General features: G+C 46.8%; 1 protein-coding gene across 1 annotated transcript in view; it reads right to left on the reverse strand.

Moving 5' to 3' along the window:
* Window positions 1–19,782: 19,782 nt before the first annotated feature.
* The window catches only part of chst11 (carbohydrate (chondroitin 4) sulfotransferase 11), a 266,622-nt gene continuing 259,851 nt past the window's right edge, over window positions 19,783–26,553 (reverse strand). The window contains exon 3 of the mRNA XM_086009447.1: window positions 19,783–24,923. Within this exon, the coding sequence (XP_085865573.1) occupies window positions 24,069–24,923 (855 nt within the window). The 3' untranslated portion in view covers window positions 19,783–24,068. The remainder of the gene's footprint in view (window positions 24,924–26,553) is intronic.

Genomic DNA, 26,553 nt, shown 5'->3' on the forward strand with positions numbered 1-26,553 from the left:
ATTCAATTGCACAAATTGTCATCAGGGTATTGGAACTCATTGTTGGTCCTGTATCATGATCACCACAGTAAACATAAGAACATAAGAATTAGGAGCAGGAGTCGGCCATACAGCCCCTCGAGCCTGCTCCACCATTCAATAAGATCATGGCTGATCTTCTACCTCAACTCCACCTTCCCGCCCGATCCCCATATCCCTTGATTCCCTTAGAGTCCAAAAATCTATCGATCTCTGTCTTGAATATACTCAACGACTCAGCATCCACAGCCCTCTGGGGTAGAGAATTACAAAGATTCACAACCCTCTGAGTGAAGAAATTTCTCCACATCTCAGTCCTAAATGGCCGACCCCTTATCTGAGGCTATGCCCCCTAGTTCTAGACTCTTCAGCAAGGGGAAACAGCCCCATCAATCCCCCTCAGAATCGTATATGTTTCAATGAGATCACCTCTCATTCTTCTAAACTCCAGAGAGTATAGGCCCAGTATACTGATTATCCAACCCCTCAGCAGTGCAACTTCAACTCTCTTGCCCAGTGGTCTACTCATTCCCACAGACCAAAGTTTTCGGAATCCGTTTCAATTTTGTAATTCTATGGCCCAGAAATTCGGGTCGGGGGCTTCCCGCGGGTGCAAGCCCCCGACCTGCACTTACCTTGCGCGCCGGCAGTTGAGCTCTGGGCTCCCGTGGAATTCCGCTGCGGGGCCTGGCCCAGCTGCCGGCGCGCAGTGCTTGCGTGTCCCAGGGGCGTAGTTAGTGCGATGCGTCCCCTGGGATCACGTGAGCCATGGGCAGCCAATCGGAGGAGGGAAAAGCCCATTCATAAGATTGACAGGAAGACCTGTCTAAACTTATGAATACTCCGGCCCCAAAATAGTAGTAAACCTTCAAATAAATTTTTTAAAATCATCACACTTTTTAAATAAACTATAAATTACATTAAATAACTATTTTAAACAATAATTTAAATTTTTGAAAAAAATAATTTTATAAAAAAACGGGGCTAAAAATAAACTTACCTTGCTTTAAAGTATTTAAAAATAATAAACCTGTGGAAAAAATGTTTTAATTTTAATTAATTGACCACTTACCTTTTAAAATGCAGGCCTTACGCCTGGTTTTTACATTTCTAAAATCTAAAGACTTACCCTCATGGAAAAACCTGTAAAAAAAAACGTAAGTTCAAAGCGCACGCGCAGACTCCCGCGCGCACGCGTTCGACCTCTGAACCCCTTCGTTCAGAGGAACGGAAGTGCCGGTTTCCCACGCATGCGCAGTGCATCCAAGAAACCGGCACTTCCATCGGGTCCACGCGTGAGTACCCCGTGCGTGCTCGCGCGTTGGGGCCCGAATTTCTGGGCCAATGTTTTTAAAGGATGTATGTCCAGAATACATAGGATTGCATAGAATTTTACAATACCGAAACAGGCCATTCAGCCCAACTGGTTTATGCTGATGTTTATGCTCCACACGAGCCTCCTCCTACCTTACTTGCTCTCACCCTATTAACATATCCTCCTATTCCTTTCTCCCTCATGTACTTATCTAGATTCCCTTTAAATGTACCTGTGCTAATCGCTTCAACCAATCCATGTGATAACGCGTTCCACATTCTAACTACTCTCTGGCTAACAAAGTTTTGCCTGTATTCCTTATTGGATTTATTAGTGACTATCTTATATTCACGGCCTCTAGTTTTGGACTGCCCCACAAGTGGAAACAACTTCTTTACATCTACGCTATCGAACTCCTTCATAATCTTAAAGACCGCCATCAGGTCAGCTCTCAGTCTTCTCTTTTCAAGAGAAACGAGCCCCAGCCTGTTTAGTCTATCCTGATAGGAATAACCTCTCAGTTCTGGTATTGTACTGTATAATCACATGGTTTGTCACATGGTTTAGTATGAGCATGCTCAGTTCGCTCTGGCCTAGTAAAGCAAGCTCATGAACGAGCAACTCATCGTGTCTTTCCTTCATTTGTTCTACCCACACATATTACATTTTTGCCGATGAGAATGGGATCCAAAAGCCATTTTTAGGGATTATGGAAGGACACAGTGATCAACCTTTGTGTGGAAAAATTTCAGGTGAATTTGTGACACCAAAAGTGAATTTTTTGCCGTTAATGCTCCTGCAGAATCATCTGTGCTTCGCCTTCACGTGTATGTATACACAGCATCAGCGGCGTTGATTCTCACAGGTACACAGGTAGTGTGCTGAGTCTCTGTTCGACGGGATCGGGACAATCATGGCCGCGCCTACAGGATTCATCAGAAGCCTCAGCATGTATGACCGAGCTCGCGAACCATTCCGTTCTTACACTGAGCGAATGGAGATGTTTTTTAAGGCCAATAACATTATTGGGACCGAAGGTGCAGATGAGAATATTCAAGCTCAAAATAAAGTAATTCATGAACGGAAGAAAGCAATTTTTCTAACGGAGATCGGGCCAGATGTCTACGGAACGTTGACAAACCTACTCGCACCAGGGAAAGCGAAGGATGTGTCGTTTGAAGACATTGTCGAGAAACTCGAGGACCATTTCGACCCAAAGCCATTAGAAATAGCAGGGAGCTATAAGTTTGGTACCAGAAACCAAAAACAAAGTGAAACCATCAGTGAGTACATTGTAGCTCTTAAGAACCTGTCTTTACATTGTAACTTCGGCTCATTTTTGGATCGTGCGTTGCGAGATAAGTTTGTGTGTGGACTGGTGGATGAGCGCACACAGTCCAAGTTACTGAACACTCCAAACCTAATGTTTGACAAAGCATGCAAGATTGCCCTATCTATGGAGATGGTGTCTAAGAATGCTGGGGAGCTCCGTCCAACTCAAGTGATTAGTGCAGCTGAGGGCTACAGTCACAAAGCCACCGCCAAACCTAAAGCTCTGAGACCAAGTCAAAAGCATGTCGGTGAGAGCAGTTCAGTGAATTGTCATCGCTGTGATGGAAATCACTCATCACAGTCCTGCCAATACAGAAATGCAAAGTATTTTCACTGCCAGAAGCAAGCCCATATTTCAACAGCTTGCAGAGCTAGATCGAAAGCAGGAGGTAAGAACCATTCTAGTGGTAACGCAAAGCAGCGACAACAAAAGGGAGGAGTTCACAATATTGAAGTGAACACACCTGATGTTGAAGAACTAGGCATCTACAGTATCTATGCCACTAGCGGCAACGCTAGCAATTGTGAGAAAGAATTCCGTACAAAACTTTTGATCAATGACCAATATATTGATATGTGTATCGACACGGCGGCGGACTGCTCTAACATGAGTAAGGACACATATGAGAGTAAGTTTAATCAAATACCACTTACAAAGAGTACCATAGAGTTAAAAACCTACTCTGGAGAAATCCTAGAGACATGTGGACAAATGGAATGTACAGTTCAACACAATGGCCAGTCGGTAAAGCTGCCTATTATTGTAGTGAGCTACAACAACAGGCCAACCCTCATGGGCAAAGACTGATTGAGAAAGTTAAAACTAGACTGGAAAAACGTCTTCAGTGTAAATGCTTCAAAGAAGTGACTCGACACAATGCTGTACAAGTATGAAAGCATGTTCTCAGACAGTTATGAGGCATCACTGGGTATGACGCGCATATCTGCATCAAGTCCAACGCGAAGCCCGCCTATTGTAAGGCAAGGCCGGTCCCCTATGCGTTGAAAAGTCAGGTGGGGGAAGAGCTAGCGAAACTGAGAGAGAACGGAGTGCTAGTAAAAACTGACAAAAGTGAATGGGCTACCCCGATTGTGGTACTGCCCAAAGCAGATTAAACTGTACGATTGCTGGCGGCACACTATGTTACAGCTTGCCATGAACAGAGGGACAACCAGTAAACTAAGACAAGAGTATATATAAACAAGGCGAAAATATATTTATAAACTCAGGGATATACCTGTTTATACACTGTATGAATGGAACCGCGTTTATGTGTTCAACCATAAATGTATTTTGATGCTTTGGCAACATAAGATGTACCTTATCATGCCAATAAAGCGATTTGTATTGTATTGTATTGTGTGGTGACTACAAAGTTACTCTCAACCAAGCAGCTGACGATGAGCAGTACCCGTTACCTGCTTCGCAAGATTTGTATGCAGCACTCTCTGGGTCAAAGGTTTTCTCCAAGCTTGACCTGTCGCACACTTACACTCAGCTGAATGTTGACAAAGAGAGTCAACAGTATCTCACCATCAACACACACAAAGGACTGTACTCACACACCAAGCTGCCATATGGTGGAAAGTCCTCCCCAAAAATCTGCCAGGCTACAATGGATAAAATTTTGCAAGGAATTCCAAATTGCTTATGCAATCAAGACAATGTGCTGATCGCAACAAGCAGCGAGGAAGAAAATCTAGAAGTGTTAGATTTAGTGCTCCAAAGGTTGAATTCCCACAATGTCAAATTGAAAAGGAGCAAATGTGCTTTTGTGCAGCCCGAGGTTGTGTACCTTGGTCTGAAAGTTGATGCAAATGATTTGCAACCAGTGAAGGAAAAGGTTGATGCTGTCATCAATGCTCCAAAGCCACAGAATGTGTCTGAGTTAAGATCTTTCCTGGGAATGGTCCAGTACTATGCGCATTTCTTACCTGAGTTAGTGAACATGTTAGCTCCATTGCACGAGCTCCTCAAGAAGGATGTCCAGTGGAAGTGGACAAAAGCGCAACAAGAAGCTTACAACGCTTGTAAGAGAAGTCTTTCTAGTGATGCTCTACTTGTGCACTGACACAGAGCGTGAGCTTAAGTTAGCGTGTGATGCTTCCAGCTATGGTGTGGGATCTGTCATGAGCCACGTAATGGATGACGGCCAAGAGAAACCAATCGCGTTCGCATCACGAACCCTCACAAAGAGCGAAAGAAACTACGTGCAAATTGAAAAGGAAGCATTCGCCATAGTCTTTGGAATCAAGAAATTCCAACAGTTCCTGATCGGCAGAAAGTTTACCATGATAACCGATCACAAACTGCTCCTCACAATATTGGGGCCCAAATCTGCCATCCCTGCAATGGCCGCATCAAGAATGCAACGTTGGGCAGTGTTGTTGTCACAATATGACTACACGATTGAATATTGCACTTCAAAGCAAAACGCAATTGCAGATGCCTTGTCCAGGTTGCCACATTAGGATTCATGCGTTGGGAGTGAAGGTGAGATTTTCACGCTAGGTGCAGTTGACAAAAACTTTCCCGTGATTGCAACGGTGATTGCAAATGAGACTCAAAAGGACTCAGTACTGAAAAGAGTGTATGAAAAGACCGTGAATGGATGGACTGATCAGTGTCTGGACACAGAGTTGAAACCATTCCATAACCGTTGTACTGAATTGTCCTGTGAGCAAGGTTGTATCAAGTGGGGAAACAGAGTGGTGGTGCCTACTTCTTTGAGAGATAGAATTCTGGCCGAACTTCATACTGAACATCCAGGGATTGTCAGTATGAAATCAATTGCAAGGAGCTTTGTTTACTGGCCTGGATTGGACAGTGATCTTGAATCATTGGTCAGCAAAGTGGATTGAAGTGAAACATATAGGTTCAAACAAATTTGAGGCAGAAACAGGATCATCTTTGATATAACAGAAAATGCTGGAAACACTCAGCAGGCCAGGCAGCATCTGTGGAGAGAGAAACAGAGTTAACGGCCCCGATTTTCGGCTTGTGTGGGAAATGGTCGGATTTCTCCGAATGTGGGGTTTCTGACACACATAAAAAAGTGTCAGCCAGCCCCACGCAATTTTCCCTCAATTGGCCAATTAATTCCCAGCATGTGGGAAGCCTTGCTAATTGTCTAAATCGAGTCAGAAAGCCCCACAGTATGATGTCATCATTCGTGGTGCTTTCAAGGTCCATGGCAAGCACTGCATCCTCTGAAGGCTTCCAAATGAACCATACAGGATGGCAGAGGAGCCTGCAGCAGCTGTGGCCAGTGCCAGACCCCGAGCTGCCTTCAAATTCGACGAGGCTTCACTGCAGGCATTATCGGATGGGGTTAGGGCCCAAAGGGAGGTCCTCTTCCCTAGGTCAGGGAGGAAGAGGCCTCCCACTGAGACCAATGCTGCATGGATGCAGGTGTCAGCAGATGCCAACTCGCTGGGAGTCACCAGAGGAACCTTGGCATTACATCTGTAACTCCTTACTTTACTCCCCCACAGTACCATCCAGAGCCCCCGTCCTCACTGTGGAGGAGGAAGAGGCTGTGCAGCCAGACTCCTCAGAGGAAGCTCCAACCTCTGAGGGTGCAGCGTCAGCAGAAGTAAGCGCACCCAGCACCAGCGCAGACACTCACACCTTGGGGGGACCTTTGGGACATAGAGTAGTGTTGTCACCTGGTATTTCACAGCTGACAAGTGAGCCTCAGCAGATTCTGGAGACAGGGACAGCAGTGGAGAGTCCTCGTCGGAGGGCGCAGGACTCTGCCAGCTCAGCTCAGCTGCGCTGCATCTCGACCCTCTGCCTCTGGGTCCATCCGCAAGAGAAGAGGTGATGGATCTCCATGCACAGATGCAGGAGTCTCTGGCAGGTTTTGTCTCCAGGGTCGCTGCGAGTGTGGAGCGAATGGAGGAGTCCATAGCGACCATGAGCAGAGCCTTTGTGGAGTCATTGGTGCATGAACGCAGCACCATGGAAAGGTTGGCAACCTCCATGGAGGAGATAACTCGCCAGCATACGGAAAACATGGTGAGTGCTCATAAGAGAATGACATCTCTTGAGGAGCGTTGGCCATCTGTTGAACAGAGAAACCAGATCTTCATGGAAGTCCTTCTGAGTAGGACTGCCAGTGCAGAAACGGGTCCCACTGACCCTCTAAAGCGCAGCAAGGTGCTCTCAAGCCACTTCCAAGCGCTGGCCTCTTCTGGCTTGTGCAGCTTCAGGTGAGTGAGCAGCAGCCTCGTGCTCCTGGTGCTCATCCTGCTGTTCCTGGTTCTGCTGCTGCCACCTCTGCTGTTGGAGATCCTCTAATGCCAGGAAGGGAAGGTGCCAAAGGCCTCCCATGCTTCTAGTAGATGCCTCGGTTGAGGAGGCCCTGAGTTAGGGTGGTGAGGGGGGCTTCCCAGGAGCTCACACTGAAGAAGTGTGTGAGGCTCCAACTTTCTGCAGCTGCTCCTAAGGCTTCAAATAGTTCCCCCAAGCCTTGATCAACAAGGTCCTGCAGCCTGCAAATGCTGCCTCTTTAAATATCTTTAGCCCTCAGCGACCTGCTGCTGCAAGCAAGCAAGCCAGCTGTTTTCACGCCAGCTCTCATCGGCAGGGTTCCCCGCAGGCGGGTTTCAGGTGGGGAAAGCCCCAAAGTCGCAACGGCACGGGAAAATCCACTTCAACAAGCAGATAATTGCTTGTTAGTGCTCCGACGACCAGTCCCGCCAGCGGCGGGCGGGACTGAAGCGGGGTGCGTGAAAATGGCAATCCGAAAGTCGGACGGGGCGAGGAATCAGGTGGGGGGGGGTCCCGACCCACTTATTCCGCGATTTTCGGACCACGGCTGCATGAAAAGCCGTCCGACAGCTGCCCGAAAATCGGGGCCAATGTTTCAGGTCTGTGACCCTTCGTCAGAACTGGAAAATGTTAGAGAATTAACAGGTTTTAAGCAGGTGCAGGGACAGGGAAAGGGGGGCGGAGGAGGGGGGGGGCGGAGGAGGGGAGGAAGACACTAAAGGGACAGTCTGTGCTAGGATTGAAGGCAGGAGAGATTAAATGTTGCAAATGGGGATGGCAGAATCATCAACAGCTGCCACCTGAAAAAATGGGGGCAGGGGTTATAGTCTGAAATTGTTGAACTCAATGTTGAGTCCAGAAGGCTATAAAGTGCCTAACTGGATGCTGCCTGACCTGCTGAGTGTTTCCAGCATTTTCGGTTGTTATTTCAGATTTCCAGCATCCGCAGTATTCTGCTATAGGATCATCTTTGCATTTGGAACCAAAACAAAACAGCCCGAAAATTGGGTCAACAAAAAAACCTTTTGTAAGGAGATCAGGAAGGCTCCGCAAACCTGTTAATAAACTGGATTTGGAGTTCATTTGTAGCATTTGTAGTTGATTTAAAAGAAAATGCCAGGAGTTTTTGTTATGAGGTACATGTAATGCTGGGAAAGGTGGGACCATAGTTCTGTTGTATTTGAGAGGGGAATATGGGCATTTTTTTAAGGAGAAAGCAGTGTAATGTATTATCACATGGTTTGTCACATGGTTTACTATGAGCATGCTCAGTTCGCTCTGGCCTAGTAAAGCAAACACATGGACTAGCGACTCAACCCGTCTCTGTCCTTCATTTGTTCTACCCACATATATTACAGGTATCATCCTTTTAAATCCTTTCTGCACTTTCTTCAGTGCTTCTATATCCTTTTTTTAATATGGAGACCAGAACTGTGGGCAATAGGTTTTGTTAACATGATACTGGTAGATGGCGCTTATGGCGGGTCAGTTGTGCTGCAACCATTTATAACGTTGCTGGTTTGGGAGGTTTGGCAAAGCTCAACATTTCAAACTGACATTCGCTTTTGATTTGCCATCTATTATTGCCCTATTATGGCTCAGCGGGTCGCACTCTCACCTCTGAGTCAGAAGGTTGTGGGTTCCAGTCCCAGCCCAGGCACAAAAATCCCGGCTGACACTCGCAGTGCAGTGCTGAGGGAGCGCTGCACTGTCAGAGGTGCCGTCTTTCAGATGAGACGTTAAACCCAGGCCACATCTGCTCTTTCAGGTGGACGTAAAAGATCCCATGCCGCTTGACGTAAGAAAACTACTAGGCACTTGGTCTAAGCGTTAAACAAAGCTTTAATCAACTGTTTTACAACATGGAGGTCTAGTTGTCCTTCACTAGTTCCTGTTAAGAATGTCCTGCGCAAGCTGGGCCCGTGCCCGAGCATTTATACTCTCCCTGGACAGCGCCACCCGCAGGCCGCTCAGTATAATTTCATAAGTCTTTCTTTCATGAATGACTGATTCATGTCACCGCTATTTCAAAGAAGAGCAGGGGAGTTCGTCCTGCGGCCAATGTTTATCCCTGAATCAGCATCACTAAAACAGATTATTTGGTCATTATCACATTGCTGTTTGTGGGAGCTTGCTGTGTGCAAATTGGCTGCTGCGTTTCCTACATTACAACAGTGACAACACTTCAAAAGAAAGTACTTCATTGGCTGTAAAGCGCTTTGGGACGTCCGGTGGTCATGAAAGACGTTAAATAAATGCAAATCTTTCTTTTTTGATGGCACAGCAGAGATGAGAAGCTCTTGGCATCTGTTGGGATGGGGTGGGGGTAGATAGTGGGCGGGGGGGGGAAGAGGCAAACAGGGTCTATTTGGAGTCAAGGTGACATGCCTGACAATGGAAGATTGAAACCAAGTGGTGGACTTGATAATGTGATACGAAGTCAAACAGGTCTGTAGTACTCTAGGGCACTGTTGACGATTGAGCAACCAGCTTAGCTCATTAACGGGAACAGGAAAGAGTAGACCTGTCAACTGGGAGTTGGGATTCTTCCCACTTGGCTCCTTGCACATGACAACATTGCACTAAAAATGATCACCAGATGAGCAAGGTCGTTCGGTTCATCCAGCCAGACTTACCCTCAAGTCCCTTATTGTAGCATCCTATAGAAACATAGAAACATAGAAGATAGGAGCAGGAGTAGGCCATTCGGCCCCTCGAGCCTGCTCCGCCATTCAATGAGATCATGGCTGATCATCCAAACTCAGTACCCTGTTCCTGCCTTCTCCCCATATCCCTTGGTCCCTTTAGCCTTAAGAAATATATCTAATTCCTTCTTGAATATATTTAATGAATTGGCCTCAACTGCCTTCTGTGGTAGAGAATTCCACAGGTTCACCACTCTCTGGGTGAAGAAATTCCTCCTCATCTCTGTCCTAAATGGCTTACCCCTTATCTTTAGACTATTGCTTCTTAACTGGCTCCACTACTCAATCTGGGAGTCCATTCCATCTACCGATCACTCTTTATGTGAAGAACTTCCTAATATCAGCCCCAAATGTACTAGTTTGAACTATGATCCCTTGTCCCAGTTTTACAATTTAATTCATTTTCTGGATCTACTTTCCCATACCGCTTACTATCTTTGCTGTAAACCTCTACATGATCACTTTTCAGATGCTTCCTTTCAAGGCTGAGTAGCCCAAATTTCTCCAGTGCTTCCTCATAACTCAGACCTTGAAGGCTAGGGATCTGCCTTGTGGTTCTTCTCTGCATTGCCTTTCCAGCTCTTGAATATCTCCGTGATCCCTGCGTCCCTCCAAATCTGGCCTCCTGAGCATCCCCAATTTTAATCGCTCCAACATTGGAGGCCGTGCCTGCAGCTGCCTGGGGCCTAAGCTCTGGAATTCCCTCCCTAAACCTCTCCGCCTCTCTACCTCTCTCCTCCTTTAATACCCTCCTTAAAACCTACCTCTTTGACCAAGCTTTTGGTCACCTGTCCAACTATCTCCCTATGTATAAGAACATAAGAAACAGGAGCAGGAGTAGGCCATTCGGCCCCTCAAGCCTGCTCTGCCATTCAATAAGATCATGGTTGATCAGATCTTGGCCTCAACTCCACGTTCCTGCCTGCTCCCCATAATCCTTGATTCCCCTGTTTTTCAAAAATCTGTCTATCTCCGTTTTGAATATATTCAATGACTCAGCCTCCACAGCTCTCTGGGGTAGAGAATTCCAAAGATTCATGATCCTCCTCATCTCCACGACCCCTTATTCTGAAATTATGCCCCCTAGTTCTAGATTCCCCCACGAGGGGAAACATCCTCTCTGCATCTACCCTGTCAAGCCCCCTCAGAATCTTATACATTTCAATAAGATCACCTCTCCTTCTTCTAAACTCCAAATGAGTATTGGCCCAACCTGCTCAACCTTTCCTCATGAGACAACCCCTTCATCTCAGGAATCAACCTCGTGAACCTTCTCTGAACTGCTTCCAATGCAAGTATATCCTTCCTTAAATATGGAGACCAAAACTGTACGCCACGCTCCTGTGAAGCGCCTTGGGACATTTTACTACGTTAAAGGTGCTATATAAATACAAGTTGTTGTTGCGCCTGGTCTAATAAGAATCGGGTACAGTTTCCCTGCTTCATCTTCCTCCGAAACAAGAAGCAATTTGTCAAGCACTTTTGAAACTTATAACATTCTAACAGGACTAGACAGACTAGATGCAGGAAGGATGTTCCCGATGGCGGGGAGTCCAGAACCAGGGGTCACAGTCTAAAGATAAGGGGTAAGCCATTTAGGACAGAGATGAGGAGGAATTTCTTCACCCAGAGAGTGGTGAACCTGTGGAATTCTCTACCACAGAAGGCAGTTGAGGCCAATTCCTTAAATATATTCAAGAAGGAGTTGGATATATTTCTTAAGGCTAAAGGGATCAAGGGATATGGGGAGAAGGCAGGGACAGGGTACTGAATTTGGATGATCAGCCACGATCTCATTGAATGGCGGAGCAGGCTCGAGGGGCCGAATGGCCTACTCCTGCTCCTATCTTCTATGTTTCTATGACAGCAGCCAATTAAACTGGATGTGGCTAAGGGGACAGTCTGTAAAAAGGACGGCACTTTCCCAAATGTAACTGAACGCTCAGTATGTTTCAATATGCTCCGCTGGCATCTGCGCGTTGGTGACAGTTTGATAAATGGGGCGGTTTCATTAGGAGTCCCAATTAGCCATGTCTTAAATCATTTTTGCCCTCGTCTCTTCAGCCTGTTTATTTTTTTTAACGGAGACTTAAAAAATTAAAACCTAGCCTCCACATCTGAAAGCCTGGGGCGGTTTGGGACTTGCGAAATACATGGGGGAAAAGGCAGCGTGTTAACAGAGAGGCTTACTTTCCAGTGTAACACTGGAAAGTTCCAGGTTCCTTTTCAAGGCAATGGAAAAGTACAGTAACTCTTTGGTGTGTAGATCATTGGTGTATATACAGAACCCTTTTATAATATGATACCTGAGACTTGCTGTTCTCCGCCTGGTTTGTTTGTCTTCTGGTGTAAAGATTTTCCTGAGGTCTCATGTAACCTAAGATACATTATGTGCTTGCACCTAAGGTTATTGCTCCGCGGTCAAAATATCATTGGCACTTGGCACCGTGTATGAAATGTTCTGTGTGATTCAAGGTGCGGCTGCCCACACTGGAACAAATATCCGCTGAAACATTTGCCGTTGACAAAAAGTCTATTCACGCAGCTGTCGTCTTAAAGGCCTTTTTAGTCCAGCCAGTGGGGCCAAAGGGTTAATCCAGAATTGAGCATCTCACTGTCAAAACAGCCTTGTAAGGTCCACTGGGTGATGTCCAAAATCATAGAATCATAGAGCACAGAAGGAGGCCATTCGGCCCATCGTGCCTGTAGCCAGCTCTTTGGAAGAGCGACCCAATTAGTCCCACTCCCCACCCCCCCACACCCTGCCCTTTCTCCATAACCCTGCAAAATGTTTTCCTTTTTCAAGTATATATCCAATTCTCTTTGGAAAGTGTCAGCCGTGGCTCAGTGGGTAGTGCTCTTGCTCTCTGAGCCAGAAGGTCATGGGTTCAAAGTCCCACTCCAGAGACTTGAGCACAAAAATCTAGGCTGACACTCCCAGTGCAGTGCTGAGGGAGCGCCGCACTGTCGGAGGTGCCGTCTTTCGGATGAGACGTTAAACCGAGGCCCCGTCTGCTCTCTCAGGTGGACATAAAAGATCCCACGGCACTATTTTGAAGAAGAGCAGGGGAGTTCTCCCCGGTGTCCGGGCCAATATTTATCCCTTATTCAACATCACTAAAACAGATTATCCGGTCATTATCACATTGCTGTTTGTGGGAGCTTGCTGTGTGTAAATTGGCTGCCGCATTTCCTACATTACAACAGTGACTCCACTTCAAAAAAAGTACTTCATTGGCTGTAGAGCGCTTTGAGACGTCCGGGGGGGGGGGGGGGGGTGAAAGGCGCTATAGAAATGCAAATCCTTTTGCTTTTATTGCATCTGGTTCCACCACCCTTTCAGGCAGTGTGTTCCCGATCGTAACAACTCGCCGCCATTAAAAAGACATTGGCCCAGAAATTCGGGTCGGAGGCTTCCCGCGGGTGCAAGCCTCCGACCTGCCCTTACCTAGCGCGCCGGCCATTGACCTGTGGGCCCGCGTGGGATTCCGATCCTGGGCCTGCTCCAACTGCCGGCGCGCAGTGCTTGCCTATCCCAGGGGCGCAGTTAGTTCGATGCGTCCCCTGGGATCACATGGGCCATGGAGAGCCAATGGTAGCAGGGAATGCTTCATTCATAAAATTGACAGGAAGAGCTGTCAAAACTATAAATACTATAAGCCCCAAAACATCACTAAAACTTCAAATAATTTTTTTTTTAAATCACATTTTTAAAATAACTATAAATTACATAAAATAACTATTTTAAATAATAATTTAAATTTTTGAAAAAATTAATTGCATTTTCTAACGGGGCTAAAAATAAACGTACCTTTCTTTAAAGTATTTAAAAATAATAAACCTGTGGAAAAAATGTTTTAATTTTAATTAATTCACCACTTACCTTGTTAAAAGCAGGCCTTGCGCCTGCTTTTTAAAAGTGTAACTCCTGCAGACTTACCCTCCCGGAGAAACCTGCAAAAAAACCGGATGCTCCAAGTGTACGCGCTGCCTCTCCAGAGTACACGTTTGACCTCTGAACCCCTTCCTTTAAGGGAACGGAAGTTTCGGTTTCCCGCGCGTACTCACCCGTGGAGACCCGAATTTCTGGCCCAGAAATTCGGGTCTCCACGGGTGAGTACGCACGGGGTACTCACCCATAGGCCGAATGAAAGTGCCGGTTCTCTGCATGCACTGCGCATGCGCGGGAAACCGGCACTTCCGTTCCCCTGAAAGGAGGGGTTCAGAGGTTGAACACGCGCGCAGGAGAGGCTGCGCGTGCACTTTGAACTTAGGTTTTTTTTGTAGGTTTTCCCGGGATCGTAAGCCTGCAGGATTTAGAAATGTAAAAAGCAGGCGTAAGGCCTGCTTTTTACAAGGTAAGTGGTCAATTAATTAAAATTAAAACATTTTTTCCACAGGTTTATTATTTTTAAATACTTTAAAGCAAGGTAAGTTTATTTTTAGCCCCGTTAGAATATAAAATGATTTTTTTCAAAAATTCAGACTTATGAATGGGCTTTTCCCTCCTTCGATTGGCTCCCCATGGCCCACGTGATCCCAGGGGACGCATCGAACTAACTATGCCCCTGGGACACGCAAGCACTGCGCGCCGGCAGCTGGACCAGGCCCCGGATCGGAATTCCACAGGGGGCCACAGCTCAACGGCCGGCGCGCAAGGTAAGTGCAGGTCGGGGGCTTACACCCGCGGGAAGCCCCCGACCCGAATTTCTGGGCCATTGTGTCTCATTCTGGGCACCACACTGTAGGAAGGATGTCCTGGCCTTGGAGAAGGTGCAGAAGAGATTTACTAGAATGGTACCAGGGATGAGGGACTTCAGTTATGTGCAGTAGCTGCTGGGGGTAGTCCTCCCTAGAGCAGAGAAAGTTAAGAGGAGATTTGATCGAGGTGTTCAAAATCCTGAAGGGATTTGATAGAGTAAATAAGGAGAAACTGCTTCCGGTGGCAGAAGGGTCGGTAACCAGAGGGCACAGATTCAAGGTGATTGGCAAAAGAACCAGAGGCGACATGAGAATTTTTTTTTTACACAGCGAGTTGTTGTGATCTGGAATACGCTGCCTGAAAGGGCGGTGGAAACAGCTTCAATAGTAACTTTTGATAAATTGGATAAATACTTTATGGGAAATTTTTTTTCAGGGCTATGGGGAAAGAACAGGGGAGTGGGACTAATTGGAGAGCTCTTTCAGAGAGTCGTCACAGGCACGATGGGCCGAATGGTCTCCTTCTGTGCTGTATCATTCTATGACACATTTGAGAGCAAATCATAGAATAGATTTTTTAAAAAGTGCCATTCATTTAATTCAATTCAATTCAATTCAATTTTATTTGCCATATGTACTAGTACAATGGAATGCTTACTCCCCGTGGGGACACGTCAGCTATTCTTACAGCGCCGTGTTCAGAAAGTCAATTCGTTGGCATCCAGTGGCAGTGGGAGCACGATGTCCCTCAGCCGCTCCGTCCTCCTCGTCACCGCGGCCTCCTCCTCACTGTTGCCGGCTCGGCTCCACGTGTGGTGGCCTGCTTCAGGACCTACGTGTCTTTCACTGATCTGAAAGAACCACTTTAACACAATGGGGTGATTTTGCCAATGGGGAGCTTTTGGAGGCGGGACTCCCACTTGTCGGGTTTCAGTCCCGCCTCCATCGACTTCTGGCCAACCCATGCTATTTTCCCTTGATTGACCTTGTTAAGCCTGCCCAGCGGGCTTAGCAGACCAATTAAGGGGAAGCCGGTTGCAGAGCATGTTTCATCTGTCAACAATTTTTGACAGATGAATTGTCATCGTTTGACAGCTCTTGTTTGATGAGGTCTTGAATTCAAGACTTCATCAAACTTCTTTCTTTAGTAGAAATGAGATGGTTGTTGCATTGGAGAATGCAACGGCCATCTGTCATCTCCAACATGAAGGTGCGAGACTCTCCGCAGACTCACCGACTGAAGCCTGCAGGAAGAAACAAAGTGTAAGTACATTTTTACTAACACTTTGCACTTACCTCAGATACTCACCTCTCCACTCTTGCACCCATCACTTACCTTCACACCACACTTTTGCACCCTCCCCAACCCCCGCAGACCCAGTACTCGCCTCGCTGACCTGGCGGGTCTTGGAGCCTTCGGGAAGCCCGCACTTGTGAGGGCAAAAAGGGGATAATCCTATTTTCTGCCTGTTAACTACTTGTTAACAGGCAGTTAATTGGCTTTAATCCCTTCCCACCTCCAAGGAGATGAAACCCGGCGTGGGACGGGTACCCGCCTCCTGGGAAGATGGCATGGAGACGGGTTGAGGGCGGGTTGGGCACCCGACCCCAAATTCTGCCATTTTCCTGGCAGTCCCGCCTCCATACCCGCCTCCCCAGGGCTGGCAAAATCGCGCCCAATGGACTAGAAATTTGAGCACTCCCCATTTTCGGGCATGCAGGGACCGATCCTTGCGCCTGAATGGTGAGCTACTGGGCCTCAGGCCTCATTACCATTGGTCCGGCGAGCTACAGAAAAAAAGGAAAAGACTTGCATTTCTATAGCACCTTTCACGACCACCAGACGTCTCAAAGCGCTTTACAGCCAATGAAGTACTTTTGAAGTGTAGTCACTGTTGAAATGTAGGAAACGTGGCAGCCAATTTGCACACAGCAAGTTCCCACAAACAGCAATGTGATAATGACCAGATAATCTGTTTTTGTTATATTGATTGAGGAATAAATATTGACCAGGACACCGGGGATAACTCCCCTGCTCTTCTTCAAAATAGTGCCACGGGATCATTTACATCCACCTGAGAGAGCAGACGGGGCCTCGGTTTAATGTCTCATCCGAAAGACTCCTAATAAGTGTCCTCATGCAGCTTGCCGGCGAAGTGGGAACACCTGTTTTAGGCCTCCCTTTATAAGATTGGATTGTAATAAGTGGAGCAGGCACCAAGCCTGTTTCGCTCAGGATTCTTATGTGGTCGATGCATCAAAGGAAGATGGTTGTGGTTTTTGGAGGCCAACCATCAAAGCTCCAAGACATGGCTGCAGGAGTTCCTCAGGGTAGTGTCCTCAGCTCAATCATCTTCAGTTGCTTCATCTATGAGATTCCCTCCATCATCTCACCTCTGAGTCAGAAGGTCGTGGGTTCAAGACCCATTTCAGAGACTTGAGCACAAAATCTAGGCTGACACTCCAGTGCAGTGCTGAGGGAGTGCTGCCCTGTCAGAGGTGCCCTCTTTTGGATGAGACATTAAACCGAGGCCCCGTCTGCTCTCTCAGGACATAAAAGATCCCATGGCACTATTTCGAGAAGAGCAGGGGCGTTCTACTTGGTGTCTTGGGGCCAATATTTATCCCTCAACCAACATCACCAAAATGCAGATGCTCTGGTCATTGTCACATTGCTGTTTGTGGGAGCTTGCTGTGCGCAAACTGGCTGCTGCGTTTCCTACATTACAACAGTGACTACACTTCAAAAGTACTTCATGGGTTGTAAAGCGTTTTGGGATGTCCTGTGGTCATGAAAGGCGCTATAGAAATGGAAGTTCTTTTCCATTTCTCTTTGTCAGCAGTGGGGCTGTTCGCTGACAAATCTCGTGAGCAGCTTCATTCACGACCCTTCCGATAATGAAGCAGCCCATGCCGGCCTACACCAGGACCTGGGCAACATCGGGTCTCCAGCTCTCAGTGGTGACTTGGTTTGGAGAAAATCTGACCGTTAAAATAGTAATAATACTCTTTGATGGACAGCATGAATGCATTATTCTGTCAATTGGATATGTAAAGTATATGAAAATAACCACACCGAGATTTCCACAACAATCTATAAGTTAGATCAAAATTGGTTGGTACGGATTTAAAAGAAAGACTTGCATTTCTATAGCGCCTTTCACGACCCCAGGACGTCCCAAAGTACTTTACAGCCAGTGAAGTACTTTTGAAGTGTCGTCACTGTTGTAATGTAGGAGCCCCAAATTAAAGCTAAAGAACAAATCACAGTTAAGATAAGAATGTGTGAATTCAGCCCATCTGTTTCGGGACTTACTTAGTCTGATTTTTCTTTTGTAATAAAAGCTTGTTCATACCTTCAACCCTCATCAAAATCTATGGTTAACCTAGCCCTACAAGAATGAAAATGTTACTCAAATATTCCATGTTCGTTTGGTTCCAGATTAAATTTTTATCTACAGACGAAATTTTAACTTGTCTGTTCTCTCCACAGGGGCTGACTGACCTGAGGAGTGTTTCCAGCATTTTCTGTTTTTGATTCAGATTTCCAGCGTTCGAACTACTTTATTATTTTTGTTTAGATGGATTTGAGTACAGGAGCAAGGATGTCTTACTACAGTTGTACAGGGCCTTGGTGAGACCACACCTGGAGTACTGTGTGCAGTTTTGGCCTCCTTACCTAAGAAAGGATATACTCGCCATAGAGGGAGTGCAGCGAAGGTTCACCAGACTGATTCCTGGGATGGCAGGACTGTCGTATGAGGAGAGATTGGGTCGGCTAGACCTGTATTCACTAGAGTTTAGAAGAATGAGAGAGGATCTCATTGAAACGTATAAAATTCTGACAGGGCTAGACAGACTGGATGCAGGGAGGATGTTTCCCCTCGCTGGGGGGTCTAGAACGAGGGGTCACAGTCTCAGGATTCGGGGCAGGACATTTAGGACTGAGATGAGGAGAAATTTCTTCACTCAGAGGGTGGTGAACCTGTGGAATTCTCTACCACAGAAGGCTGTGGCGGCCAAGTCACTGAATATATTTAAGAAGGAGTTAGATAGATTTCTAGACACAAAAGGCATCAAGGGGTATGGGGAGAGAGCGGGAATATGGTATTGAGATAGAGGATCAGCCATGATCATATTGAATGGTGGAGCAGGCTCGAAGGGCTGAATGGCCTACTCCTGCACATATTTTTCTGTGTTTCTAGATTTTTATCTGCTTGTGCTGCAATGCGCCGCGGACGTTAGAGTGTTAAAATCCCTCAGGCAATGCTTAAATGAAACCCTTTCTATGGCAATTGTGTGTTTAAAAAAAGAAAGAAAAGAACTTGCATTGATAGCGCCTTTCACGACCACAGGACATCCCAAATCGCTTTACAGCCAATGAGGTACTGTTGTAATGTGGGAAACACTACAGCTAATTTGCACACAGCAAGGTCCCACAAACAGCAATGAGATAATGACCAGATAATCTGTTTTAATGATGTTGGTTGAGGGATAAATATTTGCCAGGACACCAGGGCGAACTCCCCTGCTCTTCTGTTGGGAGTATAAAAGCAGGGAAGTCCTGCTACAACAATACAGGATATTGAGTACTGCGTACAGTTTTGGTCTCCTTATTTAAGGTACGATATACTTGCATTGGAGGCAGTTCAGAGATGATTCACACGGTTGATTCCTGAGATGAGGGGGTTGACTTATGAAGAAAGGTTGAGCAGGTTGGGCCTATACTCATTGGAATTTAGAAGAATGAGAGGTGATCTTATTGAAACATATAAGATACTGAGGAGGCTCGACAGGGTAGATGCCGAGAGGATGTTTCCCCTTGTGGTGAAATCTAGAACTCGGGGGCACAGTTTCAGAATAAAGGGTCGCCCTTTTAGAACTGAGGGGAGGAGGAATTTCTTCTCTCAGAGGGTCGTAAATCTGTGGAATTCTCTGCCCCAGAGAGCCGTGGAGGCTGGGTCATTAAATACATTTAAGGTGGAGATAGACAGATTTTTGCAAGATAAGGGAGTGAAGGGTTATGGGGAGCGGGCAGGGAAGTGACTTTAAGCCCAAGATCAGCCATGATCTTATTGAATGGCGGAGCAGGCTCGAGGGGCCAAGTGGCCTATTCCTGCTCCTATTTCTTATGTTCTTATATTCTTTGAAATAGTGCCATGGGATCTTTTAAATCCACCTGAGAGGGCAGACGGGGCCTCGGTTTAACGTCTCATCCGAAAGATAGCACCTCCGACAGTGCAGCACTCCCTCAGCACTGCACTGGACAGTCAGCCTTGGATTATGTGCTCAAGTCTCTGGAGCAGGACTTGAACCCACAACCTTCTAGGGTCAGAACCACAGCGGACACGGACTAGTTCAAGCACTATGAAATACTAATTTCTATAAGCAGCTAATACCATGTTAATCCTCTTTGGAATAAATACACAAAGCAATCATTTTCATCCCGCATTTTAATGAAAGTTATTTAGAAAAATAATTAATCAGGCTCGAGTGGAACTCTCAAGAAAGGTTGAATGACTAAACCAACATATCACAACAGTTATTGACAAAGACTAACAGTGTCGATTCCAGGAGACATAATCTAGATAGGTAGATAGATAGAGAGAGGGAACAAATTGAAGTCAAGTCTTCTAACTGCGTACAAAGAAGTAAAAAATTGAAAACACTAAAGATGTTAAATTACTTGTCCACATAATTTTTGTGCATGCATGTAAGAAAATAGCACTCTCTTCAACAAGAGTAATATCACAAAGTCTCTTTAAGTTACCTGAAAGCACTGAAGACTCTCTTCATTTACTAAGCAGGAATATCCGCCATTGGCTGCTCTCGTTCCCACGAAGTTGCTTACATATTACGTCAGCGTAAACTCAGTAAAGGTCCCGGTGTATATACATTACGGCACGTCTAGGAATATTGAATACTTGGCAATCAGGAAGACAAGACAGGAGAAATGAAGGAGAGCGAAGAGCGAAGAGAAGCGAGAGGAAGTGGAGAGAAATGGTAGAAGAAGACCTGCCAGCAAAATGGCCCGGCTAAAATAAATAATTGGAGCCCAGTACTGATCCTTCATAATTAGACATTTTCACCTCTGCAATCAAACCGGAAATAAATAGGGCACCTATCATTGAAATAGACACAGCTCATAATCTCTTCATAAATAACGTATCGTCTATTAGTGCCACTTTTAAGTAACTTTGCTCTACTTAATTAACATGTCGACAAAACTGTGTTCATTCAACAAATATTTAACCAAGCACTTAAAAATGTAGGCAAGTGAATTTAAAAACTACCAGACATAATACTTGTACTGGGCTGTAGAGTTTGGAAAGATAGTACGACAGAACTATAGACACAGAATAAAGCAAAATATCTTCACATCATTTTAACTGGAATTCCATTACTGTTAGTGTGTTGAATTAGCCTTCCCTTTTCTCTAAACCTAATCTACTGATAATCAAGACAAATGCAAATGGAGGCCGCCCAATTTCTTATGGGTGTGAGGAAAATCAGCTGGACTTTCCGTGGGGGTTCCCCCCATCTCCAGTTGTAGGTTTGGTGGCAGATCGGCGGAACTCCGGAGTGACGGCCTAAGGGTCCTTTTCTGCAGGGGCTTTCCGACAAAATCACAGTGGGGGGTCGGAAGAACCCGCCCGGAAATTCTACCCCGATAAACCAAGGGGGAAAAATTCGGCCACTTTGTGCCTCCCGTTGGCATCCTGTGAGGGCGCTAACGGGGCGCAAAGCAACTGGTGCCCGGGCGCGGCACCGCCAATGCCTCCCGCGAAATACGCTATGTCCGATGGGGTCAGGGGGGCCTACCTGCGGCCGGGGTGGCGCTATTTAAAGGCGAGGTGTCGGGCGGCCATTTTTGTTGCTGGCCTCCTGCCGACACCTGCCTCCGCTCCTGTCCCCGGCCTCCTGACCCGCCGCACCACCCCCCCGCCCCCCGCGGAGTGCCGGCTGTGCACCATGAGCCCGGCAATTCTCTTGAGTACCGGGCTCTTTTGCCGGCACTCCGATCCCCGGTGGCCCAGCTGGGCCCCTGGGTCGCACTGCGCAAAGCCCCTCCCCTTTAAGAAGGGGAGGAAGGCCTGCAATACCGCAGTGCGACGTGCCGCAGCGCCAAAACGCCGCAATATTCCCTCGCAGCACCCCAAGAGGGTGGCTGGGCACTTCCAGTAGAGTCCCGCTTCCCTCTTGGGGCGCTACCACCCAATTTCGGCTGTGGGGGTGCTAATTTTTCCGGGGCGCTAAAAGTAGCGCCCCCGGCGAAGTTAGTGCCCCAAAGGGGGCGCGACTCAATTTCTCCCCCCAAATGTTTGAGAGGAATGGGAGCAAACACCAGCAAATCTGGCATAGAAATAACAGCCATGTAGAAGCTGTTTACCTATTTAACACTTTGCCAATTTAGCATGTGTAAGTCACTGATTACTTACAGAACGTAGAAAAGCTGCACTAAGGTGCAACTTATACCTCAGCGCCTGGAATTACCACTAAGGGCTCTCCCGATCTCCCGCCCTTGCTTCTGTGGGAGGCCAGCAGAAAACCCAGAGAAGTGGCAGAATCGGCCGATCTTCCGCTGAGCTTATGGAGGGAGATCTCCATGGAAACTCTACAACCAGAGTTTGGAGTCCTCGTTTCTCTGTGCAGCTTACCGTATTGAACAGTAAGAGAGCTGTCACAACCTCCCAAACCCGCGGCCTCCACCACCTGGAAGGACGAGGGCAGCAGGCGCGTGGGAACACCGTCCCCTCCAAGTCACACAGCATCCTGACTTGGGACATAGATCGGCCATTCCTTCATCGTCGCTGGGTCAAACTCCTGGAACGCCCTGCCCCTAACAGCACTGTGGGAGCACCCTCACCACACGGGACTGCAGCGGTTCAAGAAGGCGGCTCACCACCAACCTTCTCAAGGGGCAATTAGGGATGGGCAATAAATGCCGGACTTGCCATCGACACCCATATCCCCCAGAATAAAAAAAACACATTAGTACTATGGCTAACATGTGTACGGCTGTTTTTTTTTGGCAGATCGAGTGCCTCAGGATTTTCATCTGATGGCACAAACCTTTTCAAACGTCATTTTCACAGTTCAGTATGACAGCAGTGCTGAGTTGTGGGACTGTGGTTAAGTTCATGAGTAAAGGCAATGATGCATTTTAGTATTTGGTGTCTCCGGTATTCTGTGTAATTTTTTTAAATCATGCTTCACAGCTTGAGAGAAAAATCATTTTAATTTCGAAACAACTCTCCGCTCTTGAGTTCTCAACTAGCAGTTGAATTTAACAATGTACACGGAGTCGAGCATTGGCTTTTTAAAAAACTGCTGCACAATTCGACTATCGGCAGTTTTTTGGTGGGGGGGGGTCAGTGGGGGGTTTGCACGGGACCCCGCGGAGGAACAGCAACACCCTCTTGCTTCCCCCCTCCTGCATCAAAACAAAAAAACTATCCAGCAGGATTTGGGAATATGCGTGAGGTGTGGGGCGACGGGGCGACTGGTTTACTAAGTTAGCGCTGGTGGAAAGGGGAGCTTGCTGGAGTTTAGAAGAATGAGAGGGGATCTCATTGAAACGTATAAAATTCAACAGGACTAGACAGACTAGATGCAGGAAGGATGTTCCTGATGGCAGGGGAGTCCAGAACCAGGGGTCACAGTCTAAGGATAAGGGGTAAGCCATTTAGGACTGAGATGAGGAGGAATTTCTTCACCCAGAGAGTGGTGAACCTGTGGAATTCTCTACCACAGAAGGCAGTTGAGGCCAATTCATTAAATATATTCAAGAAGGAGTTGGATATATTTCTTGAGGCTAAAGGGATCAAGGGATATGGGGAGAAGGCAGGGACAGGGTACTGAGTTTGGATGATCAGCCACGATCTGATTGAATGGCGGAGCAGGCTCGAGGGGCCGAATGGCCTACTCCTGCTCCTATCTTCTATGTTTCTTTGGCTGCCTGCAGCCATACTGGAAAATCCCAGGCGCACTTGCCCACGGTTTTCCGATATGCGTTGCTGGCAGGACAATCTGAACCTGGGCAATTTGCGGGGAGTGAGGGGGAGGGGGGCAGTTTGTGTGAAAGGGGGGAAGCACAAGTGACTCAATGACTGTAGCGGGACTGTTAACCAATCTGCTCATAATCTGGGACTTGGCATCAGATGACAGAAAAAAGCTTCTTGTTAGCATTCTTAAAAGAAAAATTAATCATAATTGCAGTTTAAATCCCTGAAACACTTGAGGCTAATTGCTGAAATGCTGATTGTAAAATGATACGGCAAGTACAACGCAGACAGGACCCTTTTTTTGACTCGCCACCAGCTCCAAAGCAATTCACTGCCGTACAGTCAAATCAGAGGGGACTCACGCTTTTTTAAGCGTGAGATGTTAACAGTGTTCCAAACACTGGGCTTAGGGAGTCTCCTGAAAAACCAAAACACCCCCTGACAGGCAGGTCGTGCAGAACACCTCTTATCTTACACAAATGAACTGCACGCCTACTCCGTAGGGCAGAGTAGGTCAGGAAAGAAATCTTGAAACTAGGCCAGGATTGCATCACCCTGCAAAAAGAGAGCGGTTCTTTCTTACAAAGTTATTTAAATAATTCCAATTTTTGCTGCTCGCAGCAACAGTGAAAATCTTCATTAAATTTACAAAAAAGGAAAAAAAACTGCTTATGCAATTATAACAAATAAACATTTAAATAAATCAACAGGCATTCTCACGCCAGCTTCAGGTAACTTGGCACGGAATAGTTGAACATTACAAAATCTAATTTGTAGAGATTGAACAACTGTGTCTGGAAGGTGGAGCTGATGTTTTGGAAAAACTGAGCTGTCATTTCATCTGTAGTTCTGGTGGACTTGGCATAGGTGGGGAATTTGACATAGTTTCCCACCCCAGCCAGACGCAGGATATAGTTTGCATCCTCCTGTAGCGTCTCGTACTTGCCTATAAGGTCGTAGTGGATGTGGCAGGGGTGGCACAGGGAGTAGACCGTCTCCCAGTGCTCGTTGAAGGGTTCTTCTTTCTGGGTGTGGGGGTCGATGAGGTAGCCCGTGAACTCCTCAAACTTCACGTCGCCGCCGCTGCGCAGGGCCTCGCGGGTGGCGTTCTTCCTCTGCCGCCGGACGATCTTGGTACCGTACCGTTTGTGAAAGGACGTGTTGTACCTTCTGGTGAACTTGTTCCTGTATGCCGACACCAGCCTCTCAAAGGGCTCGCGCACAAACATGAACTTCAGGTAGTTTTTCAAGCGGTGGTTGATCTCTGGGATGCTGTACTGATTGAGGGTCTTCAGGTTGGACGAGACGTGGGCTTCGTTTGCCGGGATTTCCATCGGGTCGTTGTATTTGCCCCTTCCTGTGAGGACCATCATGACCCTCTTCCAGTTTGTACAGGCCACTTTAGGTACGTAGCAGTAGATCATCTCGTGGTCCTCGTCTACGACTAAATGTTTCAGGTCATCGGGGGTCAAAACCCGCCTTTTACGACTCCTGGCGCTGTTGGCTCGACATGTCTGAGCCACCTGGTCTCTTCTTACCTGATGAGCAAGTTCTGTGCTTGAGAATTCATACTGAAATAAAACACAGAAAATAATTAAGAACATGCTGTAAGCCTGGTGTTCCCCAGGGCTCGGTTCTAGGACCACTGCTCTTCTTGATATATATTAATGACTTGGACGTAGGTGTACAGGGCACAATTTCAAAATTTGCAGATGACACAAAACTTGGAAGTATAGTGAACAGTGAGGAGGAGAGTGATAGACTTCAGGAAGATATAGACAGGCTGGTGAAATGGGCAGACATGTGGCAGATGAAATTTAATGCAGAAAATTGTGAAGTGATACATTTTGGTAGAAAGAATGAGGAGAGGAAATATAAACTAAATGGTACAATACTGAAGGGGGGGCATGAACAGAGAGACCTTGGGGTATGTGTGCATTATTTGTTGAAGGTGGCAGGGCAGGTTGAGAAATCAGTTAAAAAGACTTACGGGATCCTGGGCTTCATGAATAGAGGTATAGAGTACAAAAGTGTGGAAATGATGATGAACCTGTATAAAACACTGGTGCGGCCCCAACTGGAGTATTGTGTCCAATTCTGGGCACCACACTTTAGGAAGGATGTGAAGGCCTTAGAGAAGGTGCAGAAAAGATTTACGTGAATGATTCCAGGACTTCAGTTACGTTGATAGACTGGAGAGGCTGAGGTTGTTCTCCATAGAGCAGAGAAGATTAAGAGGAGATTTAATAGAGGTGTTCAAAATCATGAGGGGGTCTGGACAGAGTAGATAGCGAGAAACTGTTCCCATTGGCCGAAGAGTCGAGACCAGAGGACACAGATTTAAGGTGATTGGCAGAAGAACCAAAGGTAACTTAAGAAAAAACTTTTTTACGCAGCGAGTGGTTAGGATCTGGAATGCACTGCCTGAAAGGGTGGTGGGAGACTCAATCTTATCTTTCAAAAGGGAGTTGGATAAGTATCTGAAGGAAAAAAAAATTGCAGGGCTACGGTGAAAGAGCGGGGGAGTGGGACTAACGAGAGTCGGCATGGGCTCTACGGGCCGAATGGCCTTCTTCCGTGCAGTAACCATTCTATGATTCTATTCTGTAAGCATGATGAATGCGACAATCATGAGGTAATTTTGCTGTAGCTTCGTTTGGAGGACGGCAGCGCACAAAAATACGAAGCACAGGAAGATGTCATTTAAATGAACTAATAACGCCACGCACTTCTCCAATTTGTTTAGTAAATCACTGCTGTCCCCTCCCTTTGATCCACTAGAGAGCTCAAATGACAGTCAAGTATGGGCTTTGGGACTCAGAATGGGAATCCAACACATAAGAACATAAGAAATAGGAGCAGGAGTGGGCCATACTGCCCCTCGAGCCTGCTCCGCCATTCAATAAAATCATGGCTGAACTTCTACATCATCTCCACTTTCCCGTCCTATCCCCAAATCCCTTGCTTCACATTAGAGATGCTTTGCAGTTAATCATTCTTGAACAGGGTGGACTTTCCTGACTTTTGGATCCCAGGTCCCTAAACACATAAGTCAGGAGGAAGTGGCACAATGCCAGCTTGCTAGCTCCCCGTCCCTGTTACGTGGCGCTGCGTTTGCCTTGAACGGTGCCTGCAGAGACTCGGTCCCAAACGGAAGTCCGTAAATGAGGTGGGGGGGGGGGTGAGGGGTGAGGGGGCGGA

This window comes from Somniosus microcephalus, chromosome 16 (genome assembly GCF_052327205.1).
Source record: "Somniosus microcephalus isolate GS21.2 chromosome 16, FLI_Smic_1.0, whole genome shotgun sequence".
NCBI classification, from domain to species: domain Eukaryota; kingdom Metazoa; phylum Chordata; class Chondrichthyes; order Squaliformes; family Somniosidae; genus Somniosus; species Somniosus microcephalus.